General features: G+C 37.2%; 2 protein-coding genes across 7 annotated transcripts in view; one reads left to right on the forward strand and one right to left on the reverse strand.

Annotated features, from left to right (window-relative positions):
* The first annotated feature begins 1,224 nt into the window (after positions 1-1,224).
* LOC139965719 (transmembrane protein 42-like) lies at positions 1,225-18,040 on the forward strand. Of its 2 annotated transcripts, none has more exons than XM_071968380.1 (5): positions 1,225-1,554; positions 4,818-5,045; positions 6,054-6,197; positions 6,665-6,836; positions 17,901-18,040. In XM_071968380.1, exons 2-4 carry the CDS (start codon positions 4,881-4,883, stop codon positions 6,812-6,814), a joined length of 459 nt encoding a protein of 152 aa, XP_071824481.1. In that variant the 5' UTR covers positions 1,225-1,554; positions 4,818-4,880; the 3' UTR covers positions 6,815-6,836; positions 17,901-18,040. The 2 variants fall into 2 exon arrangements, with proteins under 2 accessions (XP_071824481.1, XP_071824480.1); XM_071968379.1 differs by having other exon boundaries at positions 1,230-1,554; positions 4,827-5,045.
* Positions 9,485-23,934, reverse strand: part of LOC139965718 (zinc metalloproteinase nas-15-like) — a 95,606-nt gene continuing 81,156 nt past the window's right edge. For 3 of the 5 annotated variants that reach the window (XM_071968376.1, XM_071968375.1, XM_071968374.1), the window contains 6 exons: positions 23,650-23,868; positions 17,927-18,061; positions 17,083-17,235; positions 15,239-15,367; positions 12,420-12,542; positions 9,485-11,407 (listed from right to left, as the gene is read on the reverse strand). In XM_071968376.1, the coding sequence (XP_071824477.1) occupies positions 11,295-11,407; positions 12,420-12,542; positions 15,239-15,367; positions 17,083-17,235; positions 17,927-18,061; positions 23,650-23,868 (872 nt within the window). In that variant the 3' untranslated portion in view covers positions 9,485-11,294. The remainder of the gene's footprint in view (positions 11,408-12,419; positions 12,543-15,238; positions 15,368-17,082; positions 17,236-17,926; positions 18,062-23,649; positions 23,869-23,934) is intronic. The other 2 variants (XM_071968377.1, XM_071968378.1) reach the window with 2 other exon arrangements.

Consider the following 23,934-nt stretch of genomic DNA (forward strand, 5'->3'; position numbering starts at 1 on the left):
CCCGGGCCCCCAACCACGTCCTACAACCCATACATCTCCACCACATACATAGGCCTATCTTGTAAAAACGATTCATCAAACCTCTCCAACATAACGATTGTAGACTATATAGTCTTACTTACATTCTTTACAAGTTATTTATAAAATGACATCGTAATTTGAAAAATATATTTACTGTAAAGAGCAACCTATACACCCTCCTACATAGCCTATTTACACATAGGCATAACTAATTAGCAACCGTAATTAAACTGATAAGTTCGACTCCGTTAATGTATCAACCAGACCGTGTTAAGCACATAAAGGCCTAATGATTTCCGAAAACAAATCCAAATGTTACATTCATGATCATTCTTCTCAGTGTACAATGGCCTATAGTATGGAAATATCTCCAAGATATGGCAACGCAAAACACTGTTATAACTTTTGCGACCGGTATACAATGCGGGAAAGGGTCCATAGTAATGAGGTCATGGTGTTAACAATTACTGAGGTCGGAAGTAACCGGAAGCATTTCCTTACAGAAGTAATTTATACTTCGGACTAACCAAGTGAAAAGTACTAAGTGTCTATTTTTGTCAAACAAAGTTTTGATTATTCCAGGACAGAAGGACATCGGGTTAACCAGGACGATTCGTCTCCGGTTGATCTCGGAAGTCAGTTCTCTAAGTATATTATCCGTACTTTCCAGCCATCATACTTTACTTTCGTAACAGGTGCCATCAGGGGAGAGGGATAAGGCCGGGTTGGAGTGGTCAGTCACATTATCTGCAAATTAGCAAGGCCCGGAAAGGGTCATTTCTGGCGATTTAGGGAGTATCTTTACTCAAAAAAGTTCTGTTCGCTCCGCACCAATCTGTGGTGACGCTCCGCTTAGATAAGCTCCTCTACAGACCATTCTCGCCACCCCCGCCCCCCCTGACCAATACCCTTAGCTCCGCCACTGCAGCACCGAATCCTCTTAGATTAATACTGTCTATAGGTAGATGAGAGCGCAATAAAAAAGTCAATAATCGCGAATAAGTAAAAAGTGGTAAAAAGCTGAAAAGGGCGCCAGCATTCCATTCGAGTCCGTCAGGCGGGGGGGGGGGGCATCCTTCCCCCCCCCCTGACTGTATGGACGCTCCGACACCGTGACTGCGTTGCTGGCTTCAGAGTGACAACACTGAGGGTAGATGCTAGACATTCGCAAGCGTTTAATGCCTAATATGCTTGAAAAGAATACTAGTCAAATGAACTGTATTTTTAGGCCAAAAACTCTAAAAAAGGAACAACATTTTTTGAATTTGGCTTTTGAAATGCAATAAATCAATCCTGTTGCCAATACCGCGAATGGCGGCGGTTAGCGTTCATACTTCAAGCAAGATGTGGGTTTTTGTGGGTTTGGTGAGATGTAACTATTATTACATGCCTGACACCTCCAGAATAAAGCGACAGAAAACACGGTTGTATCAATTTTGCGAATATTGAAAATCGGCTCATGGAAATAACAGGAAGTTGTTAGGACAAACTGAATTTTGTTACCAAAATCATTGATTTATTGACTGAAAAAAGGTTATGCTGTAAAGGCTGCCATAACTTACTAAGAGTAAGACTCAAATCTCATAGTAACGTTGGATACGGGGCCTAACGTTAGGCCTGGCCGATTAGCATATACTGCACACTGACTTAGCAGCATGCAGAAGCCAATCTTATTCTTACTAGGCCTAGCTTATGCCTTAACTGCATTAAATCTAAGTTTAACCTTATTTGCAGCAGCTTAGTGATTGTAGTGTAAGTTGTTCCCGTTAGAAGTTATAATGAGTAGATCTTGCAAGAATGAGATTAAAAAAATGGCAATTAAAATTGTCATGTTAGTCCACCACAGGCCCAAGTGTAATGTAATGAAGGGTTCCCTAACTCCTATAAAGGTAACTTCAATGTAAGTTTAAGATTTTTTTGCACTGCCAGCGTGCTTCAAAGGCCAATGCCAAATTGTTCATTCAAGTTTCGTTATTTACACACAAATGATGATACACTGAAGTTCACATAATCAAACAGCAGAAAAAACATACCTTCATCACATACTGAAATCTTACTAAATGTATAGTAAAGGATTCATAATTGACCCACCTTCGTAATTGACCCGCCTTCAAATATTACTAGCAACGATACAGCAGGCAACCTAAACTTTTAGCAGTCAAGCAGAGTTACATATTTCTTGTGTTCGAAACCATTTCAGGTATATGCTGATCAATTTTTTTTAAAGCTTTTAACACCCTTCCCCCAGTTTTGCACATTTTTTGGCACAAATCGTACTCCCTAAAAATAACCAAAATTACCTCAATATAAATACCACTACTCTCTGGGACCTGACCTAGCTGCCTGAGCTTAGAGACTCAGAGCATAGCAAACAGCATCCAAAGTCAATGGATGTATACATAGGCCTTCGCTGCAGTTAGCTTATCGAAGAATGTGTCAATTGAGGGGTATGAAAGAAGTTGACACAGCAGAAATTTTGTGGTCAAATTCTGCTCAACTGTACGCTGCATCGGCACAACAGTAAATATTTTGAGATCATTACATTGCTGAACTACACATATGAGTTGAGTGATTTGGATTTTTCGTTGATAGACATCGTCAATCAAAACCTTAAGTGCGTCAAATATGAGCCCATGCACCATGCTACAGTAGGCGACTGTAGTACCCACATGCGTTAGTTGCCAAAACTGGTCTGCATGGTCAGTGATACAACTGCGTCCTAGTGCCATTTATACAAATAAATAGATGTACATGTCATCCATGGCACAGATACAAAGACATAACAGTGGAGTTTTAAGGTAAAAACCACAGTGTACATGTATACAAAAAGTTACATAGTAATGAATAAATGGACCTAGTTTTGCAAAATTATACCACATGAGGAGAATTAGTCCATTAACCATAGGTTGCATTTTTCAGCTCTCTTGACCACAACTTACTGAAACTTTTTCTCTCCTGCAAACAAACTGGTGAGTTTGGGAGAGTCAATTTGTTCACACCTTGGCATGTCTGCCTTGATCTGATAGTGATTTGGCTACTAGCTGTGTGATGAGTTGCATAATAGACGAATAGGCAGCTCAACTAAGGTGCGAAAAGATGGGACTGATCACTCAGCTACGACTGGTAAAACCTACCGTTCAGTAAAAACGACGGGTTTATGGATGCAACCTATAGCTAATGGACACTTTCATGGCATGATATTTTGACTTTTCAACCTGTGGAAGCTTGACTGAGGGACTTGCAACTTAGTACACATGTTTGTGGGGCATATTTTTCATTGCTGTGACCTCTGTTAAAACATAAACATTTCACAAAATGTGCTGTAAAACACCTCACAATATTAGCAGTGGCGGAGCTACTGTAGGGGTATTGGTCAGGGGGGGCAAGAATGGTCTGTAGGGGCGCTTTCGACACTATCTAAGCTTAGCACCACCACAGGTTGGCGCGGAGCGTACAGAAAATTTTTGAGTAAAGATACTTCCTAGATCGCTGGAAATGACCCTTTCCGGGCCTTGCTAATTTGCAGATAAACGAAGAATAAATAGGTGTCGTCGCAATTTTGTCAGAAAATTACACCAACAGAATGTGACAAATGTCAATAGGTAGATGAGAGCGCAATAAAAAGTCAATAATCGCGAATAAGTAAAAAGTAGTAAAAAGCTGAAAAGGGCGCCAGTAGTCCATTCGAGTCCGTCAGGGGGGGCATCCGCCCCCCCTGACTGTATGGACGCTCCGCCACTGAATATTAGCCTGATTAGGTACTACAGCTACAGTAGTACCAGCAGAAGGCCATGACATTATTTGTTTCATATACATGAACAAAGACACTGTTTTTTAATTTGTCATTTAGCCTCTGAAGAAGATCCTGCTAGGATCGAAACGTCAGGCCAACTTACTTTTATACATTCTATTACACAGGCTTTCTAGTGGATAAGCAGTTTGCTAACAGTTTTATTTTATTTCCTGCGTCCAGGATTAACATATGAGGGTGGCCCCTAACTTTGCTCATGATTGAGTTTTGTTCATAACTTCTAGCACATGCAATAGTTACCTCTGTATATGTTTGTATTCAACATCCACAGAAAACTTTCATTGAAGATGCGAGCACAATTTATTTACATGAAATTTGCTTTAGAGATTGCAATGAATGAAATTTCAGACCATATGCAAATTGAATTGTAATGTAATCAATATTTGCATTGTATCCATTTTGAAATAGCAAGTTGAAATTGGAAAATTCGAAAGTTGATCACTTATATACTCCGGACTGCAAGAATTATAGTTTGACCCTGAAAAACTGCCTTGTTGGTGAAATAACTCCACATTGTAATCGTGTTGCTCAGTACATGTCAAGTGTAACACAATTGCTTTAAAAGAATAGTTCAGGTCAAAATTTCTTGAGGTATTGACAGTTGGATGCATCCATAATGTGAATGTACCATAGGTATTGGTATTTTAAGAACTAATTCACATCCCCTTTAGACAAACTAGTAACCCTATCCAATCCAAGGTCAAATCAATAGACTGAAAAATAAAGGGAAAAAAAACAAAACATTATTTGTCAGTGTGCAACTATGACATCACACCTGTTTGCTTCAAGTCCACTTTTGGTAAAATATCAGATAACTTCAACTGTCAATATCTCAAAAACGGTACATAGGAATTTAATGCAAATTTCACTACAATGCTTAGATTATGTTAATCTATAACATATCAAAAAGAACTTTTGACCTGGACTATTCTTTTAAATGTATGCAAACTCATTGAAAGTGTTTTTTTCTTTCTTTTCGTTTCAGATTATACAGTACAAAGGGTGACAATTAAATCATCCTTACAGTATATCCTTGTGGCCCTTCAAGATGTGGACCTCCGGATTTGTGATGGCAGTTTCTGCAGGACTTTGTGCAGCTACTGCATCTGTCGTTGCAAAATTTGCTTTCTCATCTTCAGAAGCAGATCGACTGTGCTCTTTCCTACTGCAGCTATACTTTCCAAACGTTGAACCAACAGATAAATGGACCTTAGTAAGTCATGTCTGTACAGCAGTGGTTCTTCTCTAAATCTCCAAAAATGTATTAAATTGAGGATAGCCTTCTGTATTAAGACTTAAATGATTATTGGTCTCCTAGTTAAACGTTATACCGTTAGTTTTCATGTTAAAGAAATACACAACACTTACCTACATAGTCATCACATTTTCCATTGGACAGTATAGGTTGCTGGGCAGTTGAGCAAAATTTCACTTTGGAGTTGAAATTATTGTTTGTGTGAGAGAATGTTTTCCTGTAACCACATGGTTGCTGTTACTTATGTATATTGATGTAGTTGTAGGGATCAAGCTTGCCAAGACAATTGTAGCCGTCTAACTGTAAAGAGTTATGGTTCTTTTACTTGTAGAGAGCTCTTTTAGGATGCAAATCTAACATTGAATGGTTCATTATATTAACTTTGAGACTTGAACTTTACCTAACCCAATCTTTCACTTTAGTTGCTTGCTTGTGGTAATGAGTGTTTAATTTAGGATACAGGCATAAGGCCATCTGTGTTAAACTTACAAATATGGGTGATTAGGTTTATTTCCAGTGATCACTCCCTTGAGTGTATGAAACTTTCAGTTTTTCTTCTCTCTAGTTTGTGTGCGACTTTGGGACATTCTTAAAAAATAATTTAAACTTATTAAGAACTGTCCAATTGGGATTTTACAGACCCTAAGACCCAGCGAACTCAAGTGTTAGAAAGTTATTATTTCTCAATATCTGGGAATAATTAAGAAGGTTAGAACCTACAGTAAAGTATAGGGCAATGTTGACGACGACGGCAATGCAAATTTAATACCCCTGAGTGATAAAATAGTCTGGTTTGTATTAGCTTACCATTCATTAGAGAGGTGTGATTTTCCTTTCCAAGTTGAACTCTGACCTTGGCCCATTGGTCAATGTTGTCCTGAACACATATTGTATTAAACGTGAAAAAGAATTGAATCGTTTGTCATGAAATGCAAATAATATTTTCTTTGTTTGTATATTTTGCAGATGTCACCGGTCTTAAGAATTGTCTGTTTCCTACTGATGTTGAGTTTTAATGGTGTCATGTGGACAATGTACGTGAAATCCATGCAGATGATTGGAACTATCCAGGCCACACTCACAAACACTTCTTCAAACTTGTTGGCCACAGTAAGCAGAAATAACTTGACAATACCTTAGTAAAACATTTTGTATTTATTGAGATCTCCGCCAAGACATTTAAGAAATGTTTTGACAACTTTCATCGGAATTGTAGTGAGTGTTCTGCAGCAAATTGGGAAAATATATGCCAATGGGTTTGGCCTTTCTTCCAGAAAAATTACTCTGCTGCATCGCTGCCTGTTGAACCTCTAAGTTTGTGCCACTTGCAACCTTTAATTTTATCCTTTGTGCCATCAGTGCCTCCGCTCCCAAACTTACTAGCCTACCTGTGGTTAATATGCTGTGTCACTATTCCAAACTACACCAACCCCCCTACCCCCCCCCCCTTCTGATTAAAAAAGTATTAAAAAGCTAGAATTACAGAGTAGATAACATAAAGTTGAAATTCCCTCACATATCAATCATGTATGAACCTTTCTGTACTTTCCATCAAATTTCTGTTTCATTTCTTGAAGGCTTTTCTAGGCTGGTTGATGTTTGGTGAAATACATTCAATCTGGTGGTTTTTTGGTGCTACCTTGATAGTGACTGGCCTCATGTTTATGCAAAGAGGAAGTAAAGATCCGATATCGGAAGAAGATCACCAAAGCAAGAAGACTAGATGAGGAGAGATCTTCGTCTTATGTGGTGAGTTAATCAAAGCGTAAAGTTCATCGGCCAATCGTGGAGTACAATTCTGCCAGTTGCTAGGATACAACCAAACCTTAGTACCTGTCAACACTTGATTTACCTTAACTAATTATTGCAGTAATGCTTGACTTAATGTACCCAAGTTACTTTAATTTCTGTCTGTGGCATAGTCAGTTCATTTTCGACCTTCAGCGGTAGGATTTGGTGACAAATATTCAGATTTTGTTAAAGATGACGAGAAACGTCCACTCTTTTCAAATGTTAATGTGGAAGCCAAATGAAATTACTCTCTCTAACTGAGTCACCATTGACTGATTATAGTACTTGGTTTGCAGTATATGCTGAGCTGAAGTGTGATACCCATTGATCCATCTATGGATTTTTGGAATCTTGAGAGTCTGCTTCTTCTCAAAACAAACGATAGTCTGTTTCTTCTTAAAAGAAATGTTAACATGTAGCATAGACCTTACACAAAGTAATCACAGAGGTACGACTGAGGTTTTATTTGCATATAGGTACCAGGGGTTGAATCTTTTGTCTCTATAGCTGTTAAGGCAGGGTTGTCCAACCTACGGCCTGCGGGCCACAGTGCGGCCCACCGCAAGGTCCCGTCCGGCCCGCCAACCTCATTAGTTTACAAATGTAGTTTTACCCAGGAATTCTATTTTGATAAATTTCAGAGATCATTATATCTCAATATGAAGATTGTTTTGATACAGATCAGAACGCTTGTGAAGTGTCATTTCCTGCAATCTGGGGGTCTTTTGGGCGAGTTTTTTTTTCTTGCATGCCACGCACCCACCTACGGTGGCGCTCCGTTTGCATAGTAACTTCATTTCCCATACAGACCCCTAGCGGGGCCACTGAAATTTGCCGCTCTGGCACGAAACCCTGGATATGCCACAGGAGCTTGTAGGCTCATGCGGCCCCTCCTTTATCATAATCATTCAAGGTGGCCCTCCTCATCAAAAGGTTGGACAACCCTGTGTTAAGGCAATTTTCTGGCAAAAGGTGTCTTTTTGGGGCGAGAAGGAAAACTCTGTGGCCTTGTAGAGAATATTGCTCCAGCAACTCGCATGAAACAGATGAGAAGTAGAATAAGACTACGAAGAGCACTCACTCCTAATACTGCAATTCTACTCAGATGTGTAAAGATTCATTTCTATGCAACAATAAAGGTTTAGCTTCTTGGTTTGGGGTAATCGAGGTTCACCGGAATGATTCAACAACTTCAGAGCAATGTCACATGTGTGTGGTAGAATACGTGTACCATTTGATTCAAAACCATTTGGCCACAACTTTGATCTACTTTAATAAGAGTTACATTTCCAGATCTGGAGTACTCAAGTCCAGTCTCAGACTCGATTCAGGCTCAGACTGGAGTGCATTGGTATCTGTGGTAGCTGGACTTAATGTTGGAGCAGAGTCCAGCCAATGCCACCCAGTGGTGTACATACAGTAGTTTAATACATGTATATATAGGTTAGCTTTAGTGTCAGCTTTTCCTTACCAGTAATCTGACAAATATGTCCTTCCTGTATCATCATCATCTATAAATAAATCCAGGTGCATAGCAAGGCATTTGCCAAGGGAGGGGCAAATCCTGTCGGCAAACTATCTTAGCGTAGCGCCACCATTGGTTGGCACAAAGCATACAGGACAATTTGGCCGAAAATGCCTCCCAGATCGCTGGAAATGGCACTTCCCAGGTCTTGTAGGTTGCAGGTCTTGTAGGTTGCATCTTAGCATTTTCTATTTTGAAATTACTAGCGATATCATAAAAAATTAAAAAATATGCTCAAGGGGGGGGGGGCAGGCATAGTAATATTTTTTGATGAAAATAAACGTAACTTTTGGCATAAAAGTGAAAAAAACTTTGCTACAAAGTTGGTTAAGTTATGCTTTAAATTTTCAAAGGTTTTTAGTGCCAATAAGAAACAGGTAAAGGGTAAATAAATAAAAAATAAATAATAAAACTTGACAAATAATTGAAAATATTTTTTCGAGGCAGAGTAATAATTTGGGATGAAAATAAATGTAACTTTTGGCATAAAAGTTAAAAAAACTTTGCTACAAAGTTGGTAAAACTATGCTTTAAATTTTCAGAGGTTTTTAGTGCCAATAAGAAACAGGTAAAGGGACCTTGTAATATATGTATTATGTAAATCTCTGTTAGCCTGAAGGTTGTCTGAATGATCCACATTTTACAAACCAATGCAATAGTCTGCTTTAAACTCTTGGAGAACTGTAACATGTATGTATGTATGTATATTAGATCCTCCTGCAAGCAGGAACTCGCGAAGAAGCCTTATTGGCTTATCAAAGCCGCAAGCTGACCGAAGTCAGTCTCTTACATATTCATATTTAACGTCCATGATTATGAATTGTTAACAACTCTATGACTGGACGACATACATTAATCTGGGTATGACTCGAACCGGGGACCTTATGATTGAAAGGCACAGGCGGTAACCACTGAGCGGTAACCACAAAGCGGTAACCACGCAGCGGTTACCGGCGGTAACCACAAACATTGGATCAACTGAATGAGCCAGTAGATTAGCTCTGGCTCAGAAAAGGATCAATGTGTTCTTTTGTTCTAATTATTACAAACAGAGACACAGCAGAAAGCACAGCTCAGAAAATTAAATTTGCTCCAAAATATAATTTCCAGCTATTTTAATACAAAAAGTTGCATGTTCTTTTTAAGAACCAACATTTGAGTAAGACATTTCCTGTTTTTTCCTTTTGCGAGGAACATGTAAGTAAAATGAAAAAGGAAAAAAATAATAACAATAATAAAATCAGTGCTTTATAGAAAGGTTGACCTCTTTTTAATGAAGCGGATGAAAATGAATTCTAGCAAGGAATACTTTAAAACACCCTGGCAGCATATTGTATGATAATTTTTAAATATATATGAAAACATCATCATATGCCAAAAAAAAATATCTCCCATAAAAAGACTGTTACACCAATTCATATACACTATATTAACATTGTTTTGACCATCATAGGTTTATTCACATATACAGCTGTAAGTCAATTTAAATACTTAAAATGTTTGCTTCTTTAATAATTCTCCACATTCCTGTCTCTATAGTATTCTGCTTGTTTTCAAAGACCTCTTTTAAGTGGGAGATGAAGTAGAAGTTAAGGGGAAAAAACACTAAAAAAAAGAAATAATACTAAAAGCCAAAAATGTACAAAAAACATCTAAGACCTCACTCTCAAACATGGTAGCATTTTGATGATGCCTAAGTGTAAGTGTTGTAAGTGTTTGCAAGATAATTTCTCTTGCCAGAAAAATACACACTATAAGTATGAAATATATATTAAATTGCATAATTGTCACTGTAATAGGTTGTAGGTAATCTTGTTCTTCAATACAAATGTCAACATTGAGACTTACACCTATCTAAGGCACATAGGTAAGCACCAAATATTGATCTTACAAAACATGACTACCAACTTTCTGTTCACATGCGAGTGCTAATGGTGAAAGATTTGCAACTAAGGATGTTATCAATTTGAAAGTGTACTTGCACGTTTAGGACAATTTACGTTACTTAATGTATTTGATGGTAAAACCAACATTATAGGGTTTGTTGTTGTGAACATATAGCAACCCCCCTCAGTGCCAGACACAATATTCAATGTTATGATGATTTCAGATACAGCTTTATAAGAGACACAAGTATTGCTGAAATTAATTGCTTAGCAGTTCAAATCTTTCTGATGCTAGTATAGGCTGCTCAAGAGGCAACCTACCATTGACAGTCTTATACCAAAGACATATAACAGTATACAACAAACCTAGCACTCAGGCTGAGTCTCTGACAAGCCTCAGTCATAATGCATTGTTATCAACTCAGTGTTATCAACTTAAAGATTGAACAGTCACACACACCCAGAAACATCTGAGTGTATGAAGGCATATCAAATGTAAATGCATTGTTTGGTGCCGTGTGAAGTCGCATCACGGCTAAGTTCTTAATGTGTGACATACGATATCCTAGTATAACAGAGATTTGACACACCTGATCCTTTGGAGCATGCACATCTTATAGCATGTACTGGATCATACTCTTCTCCTACTGTATGTACTGATGTAACAAATATGCCTAACCTTACGCTAAGAGATTGACAAAGATATCACATATATATGTAGCCAAGATTTAGGACATGTGTCCCTTTAGTACTAAAGAACATGTAGAATACAAACAGTAGGGTTAACAGGTATTGTAGACAATGTATGGTACAAGTATTGCGGCGGTGCTAATTGCTTTAGCATTCCAAAGAAGATTATCCATAACTGCTCCAAAGATACATTTCACATTTCTGATGACAGTGGTCCATTTTTTTAACAAAGAGACCACCTCTCGCCTTTATCTAACTATTGCAGATTATTCAAGATATGATCTGTGTTTTAACTATATATTTATTTTTTAATTCTTAATTTCCACATAGATTGCAGCTGTATGGGCATTCCTTTCTGATTTTAGCTTTCTTCTCGCAATGTCCTTTCTTTGATTTTTTACGACACGATCGATGTTGATCCACGCAACCTGTGATAGAAATGAAAAGAGGATTTGTTAGCTTATGAAACTACTGTACTGCACTGTCAAATGTCCAAAGAACAACGTTCCATAGTACACAGAGCTCTCTGTATCCGAAAAGTTAAATTACAAGCTGTCAAGCCGAAAATCAGATTTTGATTATCATTACTCCTAGCAACCATATTATTTTTAGCTCCTCCCAACAAATGTAAAGCTAATTATGATTTTGGCACCTCCTGCCAAAACTGGTTTGCAGATTTCAGTCCATGGTACCAATTGTTTTAGCCAAAAGGGTTTGGAGGAGTGGGGAGGGGGAGGGGCATCCTGCACCCTTCATCTTTAGTGGAGGTATAGCGGTTTTACATTCAACGGAGAAGATTTAGACATTTGCTACACCCCCTATTCATCTGAACAAAAAGAAAATCAAGCATAAAGCATTTAGAGCTATTAATTATAGACCTTATTTAAACTATGCCTCAGAATTTGACATCTAAATATCTAATTTTCTGTTCTGGCAGAATATCCCCAGACCTAAATACATGGGAGTCGGTTTTGATTACCCCAGGACCACACCCCATGAGTTCAGCCCCAACATAAATCAAAGAGCAAGGAATGTTTTGGCTAAACTATGGAGATCCGGAATACTAGTCCAGTGGTCCACCAAATGAGATTATCCAGCAGTTATTTTGGTTGTGATAATCACTTTGTAACTATTTCTCTATTTTTACGGTAGCCATTAATAGTAGTCATGGTAACTGTTGGTGTATACTGTGTTTCCATGATCACACCTCAGTTTCATTTTGATGCAGGGGAAGGGATTTTAAGAGATTCAGGATTTTCATATAAGGGAATGAGTAAAAAGAAAACCCACTGGGAAGTTATACACAAAACTTGAAATTTCTTAAACTTTAAATGTTACCTCTAGTCTGCAAAGGACATTAGTAACCATTACATACAAGTTTAATTAAAGTCACAAATTAAGTCAAAAAGAAATTTTCTTTTTATATGATTATGAACTCACTAGGGACAGCCTCTGAGCATGCATTGCATGAGAAACGACAATTTGGAAGGAACCAGCCTTTGTTTTTTCTGCATTCTTTCTTTGTTGCCCATAAATTACATTTCTTCTCCTTGTCGACACAACCTGTGAATAAAACCGAGGACAAGAAGTCGATCATTATTCTAAACCAACGAAAGAAAAAGGACTTCTTTCATTCTTTTTTTCAATTTTCTTTCTTTCAGATTTTCTGAAGAAAAAAAATGTTATAGCTCTATAATAAATCTCAACTAAGAGTCTGATAGAAATAAGATTTATTTGTTCAAAACCCTTTTTGAAATTTTCAATACTAATTTCTTACTTTAAATTTGGTGTTAATTTGTTATTTGTGAAATCAATTATATTTGCAAGGTTTATATTAATAATCAGCAAAATTATTAGAGAAATTTGTTGTTGTATGCTTATGCAAATTGTTTATTATGTTTATGAAGAGTTGAATTAATAAGGTAAACATAGCTTGCTTCTCAAAATTGTGAATTTTGTCAATTTTCATATAATATTATTCATAGCTGCAGTTTTAATAAGTGCTGTTCAAATTGCAAGCCTAGATAAATCTGTTAATTTCTTTGTTTGAATCGTTGAATTAAAACGTTAGCATTAGTGACAAAAAGTCAAGTTTGCTTCAAAGATGAAAAGTTAAACCATTATTGCATTAGTGCTTCACTAAAAGTTTCATTGGGAGAAGTGCATCTTCAACTCAGTTTACAAGAAGACTCCCTTATTAGTGACAATATCATAGAATTTTGGTTTTTGTTCCGTTATGAAAAAGAATAGAAAACATTGACCAGAAAAATGCATCACAGAGTTGTAAAGGTGACAAACTGAAAATGAGTTGACAATCTCGGTGTCCGTCGACATCACATTGGCACACAGCAGATGACGGGTGATGCTGGCTTGGTGTAAGAAAGAAGTTGTTTACACCTCATGTTGTTTACATGTAAATAGAGCCATGTTGTATTTGTTACAACTTCAACAAAGACTGACACAGCAATAGGAAATATAATCAATGTGTACAGTGGTTCAAAAGTATGTATGAGAAAGTCAACTTCTGGTCACCTTAGGAAGTTTGTGTAAAGTCAAGTTCTTTTGTAATATTAAAGCAAACGTGACTCTAGTCAAGTTATTCAGGACTTAAATTAAGTTTAAAGTATCACTTGTGTCCTAAGGCATTGACTTAAGGCAAAGACATGGAATGGGTATGTATGGTAACATTACCCGTAACCTAGTGTAACTTCAATAGGGGCATGGCAAATTTAATGACGGCTGCACAATAATTGTTACAGTCTGCTAAAAAAATGTCATATCTCAAAGAACAAAATGGATAGTGTTTCAATAATAATATAATATTTGATTTTGATATAGCGCTTTACACCAGCGATAGGTCTCAAAGCGCTTTACAGACGTTATTATTACCCCCTGGTCAATGATAACCTGTCCCTGAGGCAATCCCTCCAGTCGGCAGCAGTTATATACTGCGCCCAATGACAAGTTACCTCACAGGTCTTGCCCAAGGACACAACGTAATGAACTATGTATGAATCGAACCAACAATCCTTGGATCACGAGTCCGACGCCTAAGCCAATTGGCCACCACGCTTTGTTGTGTACTATGGGGGTAAACAGTTATAATATATGGAAGCATAGACTGACATAGATAAGACTGAAAGATCTACCGACACCTATGAACAACATTGTCCTAATCAATGTAAAAGGCATCAGAAATTATGAAAATAGCTGCAACTCCCATCTGCAACTCCCATCAAAAAGCTTTTTTGCAATAACAAATCGACACAAATCTTCCTTTATCCCTCAGTGCATTAAGCTCTTTAATTTTCGTTTCAATCGTTAGTTGCCTGCTTTACCTTCCCGTTCTTGCCATCCATACGGGTGTTACATTTGTTTATCATCACGCCTTTATACATTTATACTTTTATTCTCTGATACTCTTATGTTTGCCATTCTTATGTCTTTTTACTCTTTATCATCTTGTATTTGTCTTATTTGTACATATCTATTCGGGTGTTACATTTGTTTTATCATCACGCCTTTAAACTTTAATACTTTAATTCTCTGATACTCTCATGTTTGTCATTCTTATATCTTCGTACTCTTTATCATCTTGTATTTGTCTTATATGTACATATGCGAGCTTGTATTTTCCCTTCTGGGATGAAATAAAGTTTTACTTACTTACTTACTTTTCTTAATTCTAGTTATATTTGCGAATAAACATTAGCTAACTATGCATATTGACGATTGAAAGGGAGTGACTGCCTAATTTTTCTGTTATGTTATCCCATTGTTTCACAACCTTCTTTTCAAGGACACTGAACACAGGTTTGTGGCCCAAGGGCGATTTTTTGAAATATTTTATTGTCTTCTTTGAAAAGAGGAACATCACATTATTCCAAGGATAAATGTGGGCTTGTGATTAAAGGTTAACATATTAAGGGCTAAAAGTAAGAACACTTGATGAGCCCAACACTCCACGTCATAATTTGTACATATTTATTGAGTTTCCCAGGTTTACCATAATTTCAAATGTGTATATCTTGGAAACTAAAAGAGCTATTCAAAAACTTTCAACAGATTTTGAATGAGATTATCATACACACAACAAATGTACTGAATATGGGACAAATTGGCTAGGTGTCTGTAGTACTTTTAAGAAGTACATGGAGAATTCATATACTGTATGCAGCACTATATTTCATGATATTGAAATATCACTACACAGAGAGATTGAAAGACAGGTTATAAAGTTGACTTGATACAAGACTTACTTTTGTCTATTGTAGCACCGCAAAAGTCACATGACTCGGGACAATTTACCGTCATCCAGTGTTTGTAAGCTTCACAGTGTCCGGCCTCGGCCCAACCAGTACAGTGTTTCTTCTTATCTTTGCATTTAACTAAGAACAAAAGGAGGTAGCCAAAAAAAAAAAAAACACTTGTTACAAGAACTTTCAAATTGTGTGAGAAGATAAAGCTATACACTCTCAATGGTCAATTGCAAAGAAATGTAGATTCACATCGCCAAATACGGGACACTATATTCCTACACTATAGATGTTTCCTGACCCAAGTTACTATGTTAGGTCTTATGTGAAAATCCAGTCTGCACCAGCAGCATGGATTTATACTAACATTTGGTTTGTTTCCCAACATCAAACCGGGAGTGAGATGAGGCACCATATTAAAGACATACAAGATTGTGTCCTTACTCCACAGCAAAGTCCATAGATAATGCAGGGACAATTTAGCAACCTTAACACCCCTTACAATCTCAAGCATCTCAAATATCTCTACTAATATTTTGAAAACTGAAAACTGATATAACTATATGACCACTTACAAATGGAACAGGTTAAACAAGTGGAAGCATCAGACATGAGAGAAGGGGAAGGGGTGTGGGATTGGGTGGGGGTTAGGCCTTTGTTGTACTGAGCAAGAAGTTCAGCATATGTTTACAGGAAGGCATATGGGTTCAACATACAACTTCTCAAGTTTAGGAAAATGCTTACTTTCTTTATCTGTTCTGTTATTACCACACCCCTCAGTGCAATTACCACACCCAAGATGACTTAACATAAATATATATATATATTAAAAGATAATGTTGACTATAATTCTTTACCAAGGTTTCACTTTTACCTATGAGCAAAAGTCCTTTGAATTTATCAATCCTTTGGAGAGTTTAATCTAGAGTTATGTGAAGGGAAAGTTCTTGATAAAAGGGAAGAGGACTTAAAATGGTGAGTCGAAAGTGACAGCTTATATCAAGGTGTCGAAGGAGAGAGAGGAGGTTAACATTTTGCGGGTCATGCATGTGTGGTAAATACTGGATGATAAAAATATAGAAAAACATGCAAAACATGAGGAGAGAATAGGTACAGACAACAATACATGCAGACCTGCTGCCATACTGTAACAATGAATGAGTTAGGTGGACCCATTTGGAGTTGATATGATCTCATTCAATATGTTTGTCAGACATGCAGAGAACAGAAAGGTAAAACATGTTTAATATCAAGAAGTCTACCGAGATAGCCAATCTCATCACTGTTTCTGGGCAGACTACCAAATGACGAATCTAGTTAAAATGTTATATTAACCTTTCACCCTGGCAACACAATGTTGTATTAGGCTGTTGTCAGCCATTTTGTTTGTCATTAATTCAATATTGTACATGAAAACGTTCATGAAAAATATTTGCAGATGGCTGAAGAAGGTGAATGTAGACCTCTTCATCCATCTTCATATTGGGTCAAAGGTCAATTAGTGTGGTATTAAAATTCTTGACAATACTAACTGCAACCGCTGGCTGTTTGTGTTGTTCATACTGTTTGAAAATGAACACAGTGCTGCAGTCTAAATGGTATTAATTAAGCAAACATCTACAAAAGTGAACAAGTGAAGATGAATCATGTAAAATATAAATTGAAAAATCATTTTTCTGTGGTTAGAGTATTTAGTCAAACCGAGAAGATTTCTGAATTTTCATCTTCACATTGATCGGGTTCTAAAAAGCTGTGTAACCTACAGTTAGGTAGTACACAGGTACAAAACAAAATATATAGGCTTAATATCAATGCTACAGAGTGTTGTATGAAAGTTAAGACCGCACCGGTGCGAATATTTGTCAAAGGAACTTGTTCAGTTTCTTTTGGTGAACAAAACTGGCAGCTAACAGGACACTTGTCCAGCATCCAGTTGGGAAACTGCTCGCAATCTCCTTCCGTAGCCCAAAGGGTGCAGTTCTGGTGACGATCCACGCAAGCTGTAAAATGAAGATCATTTCGACAAGATGTTATGACGCTCATCAATTGATGTTTTTAATTCATACACAAGCTGATCGTGCAATGTATATACCTATCGTTGTTATTAATCGTTAACGTTATTTCGACATATCTATAATTTTAAGTTTTGTTACCAATATTATGAACATTATATGATGATACATTATATGATGATACGTTAAAAGTTAAGTGAAACAATGAATACTTTTAGGATAGGGATGTGAATTTCTTCCATCAGGGACAATCTGCTGACAAGATACACAAAGTTTTACTTTCCTCTGTATCTTCCAAAGCTTCAGTCGCTTTAAGTGATGGAGCCGAAAATGCAATTCTGTCTTTTTCAAGCTCAATAATTGGCTTTAAATTAACATGGCATGCTGCCCTTTATACAAGTCACTTTGATAGAAATACAGTAACCCCAGGTTCAAAGCCTTTGCCATCCTTTAGGTCCCTAGTTGGAGAAACTCTCCATTTAAATACCATACTGCCAGATTTAGAGGTAGTATTTAAATATACCTTGAAATCTTCACATTTTTCAGTGCATTTTGAAAACATAGAGATAGCTATCAAACACAAAGGACCTTTCACCCTAATATCATTGAGCAAGAAAAATAAGTTTTCCCGTTTTGTACTTCTTGTTTTGTAGGAATCCTTGCAGTCTGATGATCTCACCTGATTCTATGCCACTGTTTCCACAGAGTCCACAACTATTTGGACAGTTGATGGCCATCCACTCTGCATTGGTGATGCATTCATTACTTCGGGCCCACTGACTACATGTGGTATGAAGGTCAGTACAGTGATTGACTACATAGTAGAGATGAAAAGTGAAACTACAGATCTAGTTACCCAAGAACCATTTCAACGAGTGGTGACGTATAGATATGTCTCCTCAAGACTGACTACCTCCCCTCTTTGTGGGGGAGGGAGGGGTGTGGTTGTTATGTTATGTTATGTTGACTACATAGTAGAGATGAAAAGTGAAACTACAGATATGGACTAGTGAAGTCAAAGAACCCAAGAACCATTTCAATGTGTGGTGATGTATAGATGTATGAATGTCTCCTCAAGACTGACTACCTCCCCTCTGGGTGGGGGAGGGAGGGGTGTGGTTGACTACATAGTAGAGATGAATAGTGAAACTACAGATATGGACTAGTGAAGTCAAAGAACCCAAGAACCATTTCAATGTGTGGTGATGTATAGATGTATGTATGTCTCCTCAAGACTGACTACCTCCCCTCTGGGTGGGGGAGGGAGGGGTGTGGTTGACTACATAGTAGAGATGAATAGTGAAACTACAGATATGGACTAGTGAAGTCAAAGAACCCAAGAACCATTTCAATGTGTGGTGATGTATAGATGTATGTATGTCTCCTCAAGACTGACTACCTCCCCTCTGGGTGGGGGAGGGAGGGGTGTGGTTGACTACATAGTAGAGATGAATAGTGAAACTACAGATATGGACAAGTGAAGTCAAAGAACCCAAGAACCATTTCAGTGTGTGGTGATGTATAGATGTATGAATGTCTCCTCAAGACTGACTACCTCCCCCTCTGGTTGGGGGAGGGAGGGGGCATGGTTGATCACATCTGGTGTTTGTAACAAGTAATTTCATATTTAAAGGTGGAGTGGAGCCACACCCCCGATAATTTTCCTGGCTAGAATCATGTCCCTGACATGAGTCACTGTATTATCTGTATAGGGGCTGGGAGAACTCTGTAAACATGTTTGAGTCACTGGAATTTTTGAAATTTAATGAATCCCCTTCATGACTCGTTTTATAACTCAGAAAGAGTGATAACAAACAGAAAATCCATCAAAGACACCCAAATGGATATCAAGATTCAATGTGGTGACTCATTGACATTCAAAGGTTAGAGAATATTCCCACACTTTTTCATATAATATGTGTCATTTGTATGAAGAGAAGTGCAAAATGAGGCATAAGTCATGTGACCCAGGGTTGTGTCAGGGTTCACAAAGGTATGGTTCATGTCAGACCTTACACCATGTTTAAAGGCCTGGGTGGGGTAGTGTGGGGGTGCGGATTGCTGTGTGGGGTTGTGTGGGGTTGTGTGGGGGTGCGGGTTGGTTGGTCTGTCTTTCAGCTGTTTGGTACATGATAGTAATAGATTACATTATATGGTGATATATTTAGATAGAAGTTATTGAATGAACTTACACATATATAAACTTCTGATTTATTGAATGATACTTTCGGTCTGGTTCAGTTTCCATCTAAACCAATCTAGAAATAAGATTGTCTAAACATGTTTTACCAGATCATGTTCCTTGCAATGTAGAGAGAGGCATGGCAAAAAATTCTTGCTTACAGGTATATATTTAATTATTCATGCCTGTCCCTTGAGAGTAAAATATTTTACAAATACAAGTAAGAGAAGGCTAAGCATTTCTTAAAGAAGTAATGAAAGAGTTTTTGCAGTATGGTACCTTGGTGTTGTTCTTTTTAATCAAATTTATTGAGAAACTCTCTGTTGAGAAATGTTGCTATATATATTACTAATCCTAGTATTTCTTTGCTTGTGAAATGGTCAATTCAAACCGTCTCAAGAAATAAACAGAAATGTACAATAAATTATACATGTGTGAAAATATCAAGAAAGAACTGAAAACATGGGAAGTATTCAAGAGTCTTACAAAAAATATGTTATTAATGTAAGGAAGGATTTCAAAAAGATAACTGAAGTCTTATGCAGTAATCAATAATCAATTGCAAATATCAATTGAACACAAAATTACTGTAGAATTAATAACAAGTAGCAACACTGACTAGTTTCAAATAAACCAACTACAGATTACGCTTGCAGTACTATTGGTTTAATGATTGATTGATTGATCAATATATTGGTTTAATGATTGATTGGATCATTGTTTGCTTGATCGATTGATCATTGATTACCCATTCAATGAATGAACTTGTAGATTGGTTGGGTTGAAATATTTGTGATGTTTTGTTCACCTGTTTTCCTATGTACTTTTTTCTGTTGTTTTTCAATTTGTAGGAAGTGTGGTGATGGAGGTCAAATTGAGGCCTGCATGCTAACTCATGATTCTATACTGTGGATTGCTGAGCTGTTATTCTAGTGTTTTTTCTTTCTCTCTTTTGTTGTGATGAAGAGGGTGTGAGGGGCGGGGGGGGGGGGCATTGCAAATATGCACATGATACCCAAATATGGCTTGCATTGCTTGTTCATTTATTTTCAATTTCTTTTAGCTTCCCTCCCCTTCACGATGGGGGGAGGGGGTGTAGTTACATCAGATATGAGCTCATGTCACTCTCTTAAAATAGAAGGGCTGCATATGCCACCAGATCATTTTGGGTAAAGTGTGAATTTGAATTGATAATGTAATTTTACAAGAATAATTGATTTTATGCATATGATATAATGTGACACCCATGGAATTCTGGGTTGGAACTTTGACCCTAAGTACTACATATGTCTTTTGATAATTATACCTACATAAATCATGTCTTAAAGATATAATGCAGTTTATATATATCTTCAAATCTTTACTTCATTTTACAAAAATATAAATTTTGCCCAATAAACAAGAAAGAAAAGAAAATAGAATTTTTTGGTTATTTTTTGGCATGTTTGAGTGATTATGCAAAGCATGTGTGACACAAAGTCCATTCTTTAAAGCATGCACACAATAATATCACAAATTGCAGTAAATCCCCCAAAAGTGAAAACAAAATCAGCAATTCCCTAATTTAAATTGTTGAAGTTAAATTTGAGAAAACTTTTTTGGCAGGATTGGTAACTTCTTTTTGGATTGCAGGCTGTGTTGGTCATTTTGTCTTGGTGTTTGGGGAGGGGGAGGGGGGATGGTGAGAAGAGGAGAAAGGAATGGAAATGTTTTGCAGAGCAAATATCAGCATAGAGCAACTTGAATTCAAATTTTCTATCTTGTCCTTCTCCTCCTCCTCCTCCTCCTCCCCCTTCTCCTCCTCCTCCCCCTTCTGCTCCTTCTCCTCCCCCTCCTCCTCCTTCTCCTCCTCCCACCCCTTCTCCTCCTCCCACCCCTCCTCCTCCCTACCACCTTCCATAACATAAAAAGCAAGTAATCCAAGATGATACTTTCCAACAAGGCTGGTGGAGTGAAAACTAATACTAGGGACATTTTGAGGCACATCAGACTCTAGCATGCATGACAAAATTGTGAAAACTTCCAGGCTTGATGTGAAGGGTGCTTCATGCAGCTATGGTATGGGTGTGTGAAATTGCATCATTCAAAGTGGCTTAAAAACGAGAAAGGGAAATAAGAAGGATGAAGTTTTGGGTTTGTGGAACAATATATAGTTTGAAAATCAGTGTGCAATGCTGGGAGAACTTTGTTATGTTTTCTTTGCACAAAACAGGACTTTTAAACTTGTGTATGTGTGTCTGTATGTGTGTTTATAACTGAGTTTGCAAGAGTTTTAATAACAAAATGGTAGTTATGTTGTAATACAAAGTCATATCTCTATGTTTATTAAGGAAAACCTGATCAATTGTAAACTTCTCAACAGCTTCAAATATCGAGATGATGAAAGTGAAATCTACATCCACTGTTAAATACAAGAATATTGACAGTAAAGTCGAATGAGAAGAAAGAAATGTGTTACTTACCGTCTGAAACTGAACAACCTCAAATCTTAGTACCACACCACCGTGGACCAAATGATAGCTAGTAAAGTGTGTGAACAATGCACCGAACACCCAATTATATAGGAACACCACATATACGAGTGATGCACCGAACACCCAACGATAAATAGAACACCATCGGGTTATATGAATGAAGCACCGTACATCCAGTGAAACACCATCAGTTATAATATGTATGTATCATGATGATTGGAACACCAGACATGAAACATTTCACATAACAAATGGACAACACAGCTACATGCAAACAGACAAACATACTTTCATATCAACATTCTCAGGCCATTTTAATATGCAAGGTGATTTTAGATTAGTATCAAATTTTTCTTCATATTTATGGCTTCTGCTCATTGCCTGAGAAGAAATTTGCACAGAAATGTACAGTTTAAGCAGAGTTGCTTTAGTGGATGTCATCAATTATATAATTAATTCAATAGCTGAAAATCTGTAATATTGGAAAAAGCTCCTTTTTGTTTTTTTTTTATACATTTTTTTTTTCTTGTTTTTGCTGGCAATTGCAAAAATGAAAAGACAATATTAGTGAGTTTAATGAAATAAAAACGAAAAAAAAATATCAACCAATGGAATGAATTTTTTTTTTGTCTTTTCAGCTGCAATGCAACAAAATTTGGAAATGCTAAGCACTTAAATAATGTTAAGTTAATAGTTGATACCCAGGAATGCCTTAATGAAATACCACTGGAGATAAATGACAAAGTTTGGCTCTTGTAAGGTATGAGAAATTTGAGCATGCTACCCCTCTGACACCTGCATTCGGAATCCAAATTAAATTGGTTAAAATCTCAAAATATTTAGCTTAATTTAATTATGATCTTGGAATGTTAATGTCAATATGCATGCTAATGTTGTCATTCCCACAACACATTTATTATCAATTTCTCCTATAAACACACCTATAGAAGGAGGTGCATATTGGGATGAAAATTTAAATGTGAATCCAAATTGATCATGCTTTGGTAAGGCTCATTATCACATTGAATATTCAAGAGGTATGTGTCTTTGTTTTAACTTCTTACTTTAGTAACCTTTCATACAATTAATGATTATTCAAAAACTACTTTTCAAATCGGGATGGATTTTACGGTTGGAAATAAACATAGCAAATGGGTTTTTTTTTCAAGATGCATCGAGAGGTAGGGGGGAAGGATAAGGGGCTAGGATAAGGACTTAGCGTTGGGGTGGTAGATTTAATTATGAATATGGTGGAAGATAGGAGCGATAAGGTAATTTTCTCATTTGAGATGAAATTGGAGATGATGGAATGAAAGGCTGCAAGGAAAGTTTTTTTTGTGTGTTGGAATGGAAGACATTGGAATAGGAAAGTCATTCAGTTATAGTATGCATATATTTGACTTAATATTTATCGAGTGGAAAGTCTTATTAATTTGATTCATGATTGCCAAATTATTCCCCCTTTTCATCAGTAATGACGATCAACTCATTAATATTTTGACAAATGAACTTGCTTTTAGAAATCCATTTATGTTCCAGAATCCTACCAACCAAGCCCTGGGAGTATGTCACAGATTCGATACAAAACACAGAGACAAAAGCTTTCCAAATGATGATGAACTTTCTCAATCTAACCACTACAGCAACAATCATCCATGGCAATGCTAACTTCCTGTGGAAGCTTGACGCATGTAATTTTGCAAAAGCCCCGTTTCCAACGCGAGGAGAGTTGTAAAGGCATCTTACCAACAGCAACATTCTCATCTTCATCCCGGTGTATCGTCTCATCAAGGATTTCGTTGCTGACCTCACCGAGTCTTTTCCGTCCGCCTCTCGCCTCCTTGTTAGGCCTGGTACTACATACCTTGCAGCTCTTCTTACAGTGTTTCAGCATGTAGGCTGCATGGGTTCCACACAGGCCCTCTCTGGCCCAATCTGCACAGTTGCCTTCTTGGTCTTGGCAAGCTGAAAAGGGTGAAATATATTTTAAAGTCGCTAACATTTGTCCTCTTTGCTGTTGAGTCGACGTGT

Source organism: Apostichopus japonicus, chromosome 3, assembly GCF_037975245.1.
Source record: "Apostichopus japonicus isolate 1M-3 chromosome 3, ASM3797524v1, whole genome shotgun sequence".
NCBI lineage: Eukaryota > Metazoa > Echinodermata > Holothuroidea > Aspidochirotida > Stichopodidae > Apostichopus > Apostichopus japonicus.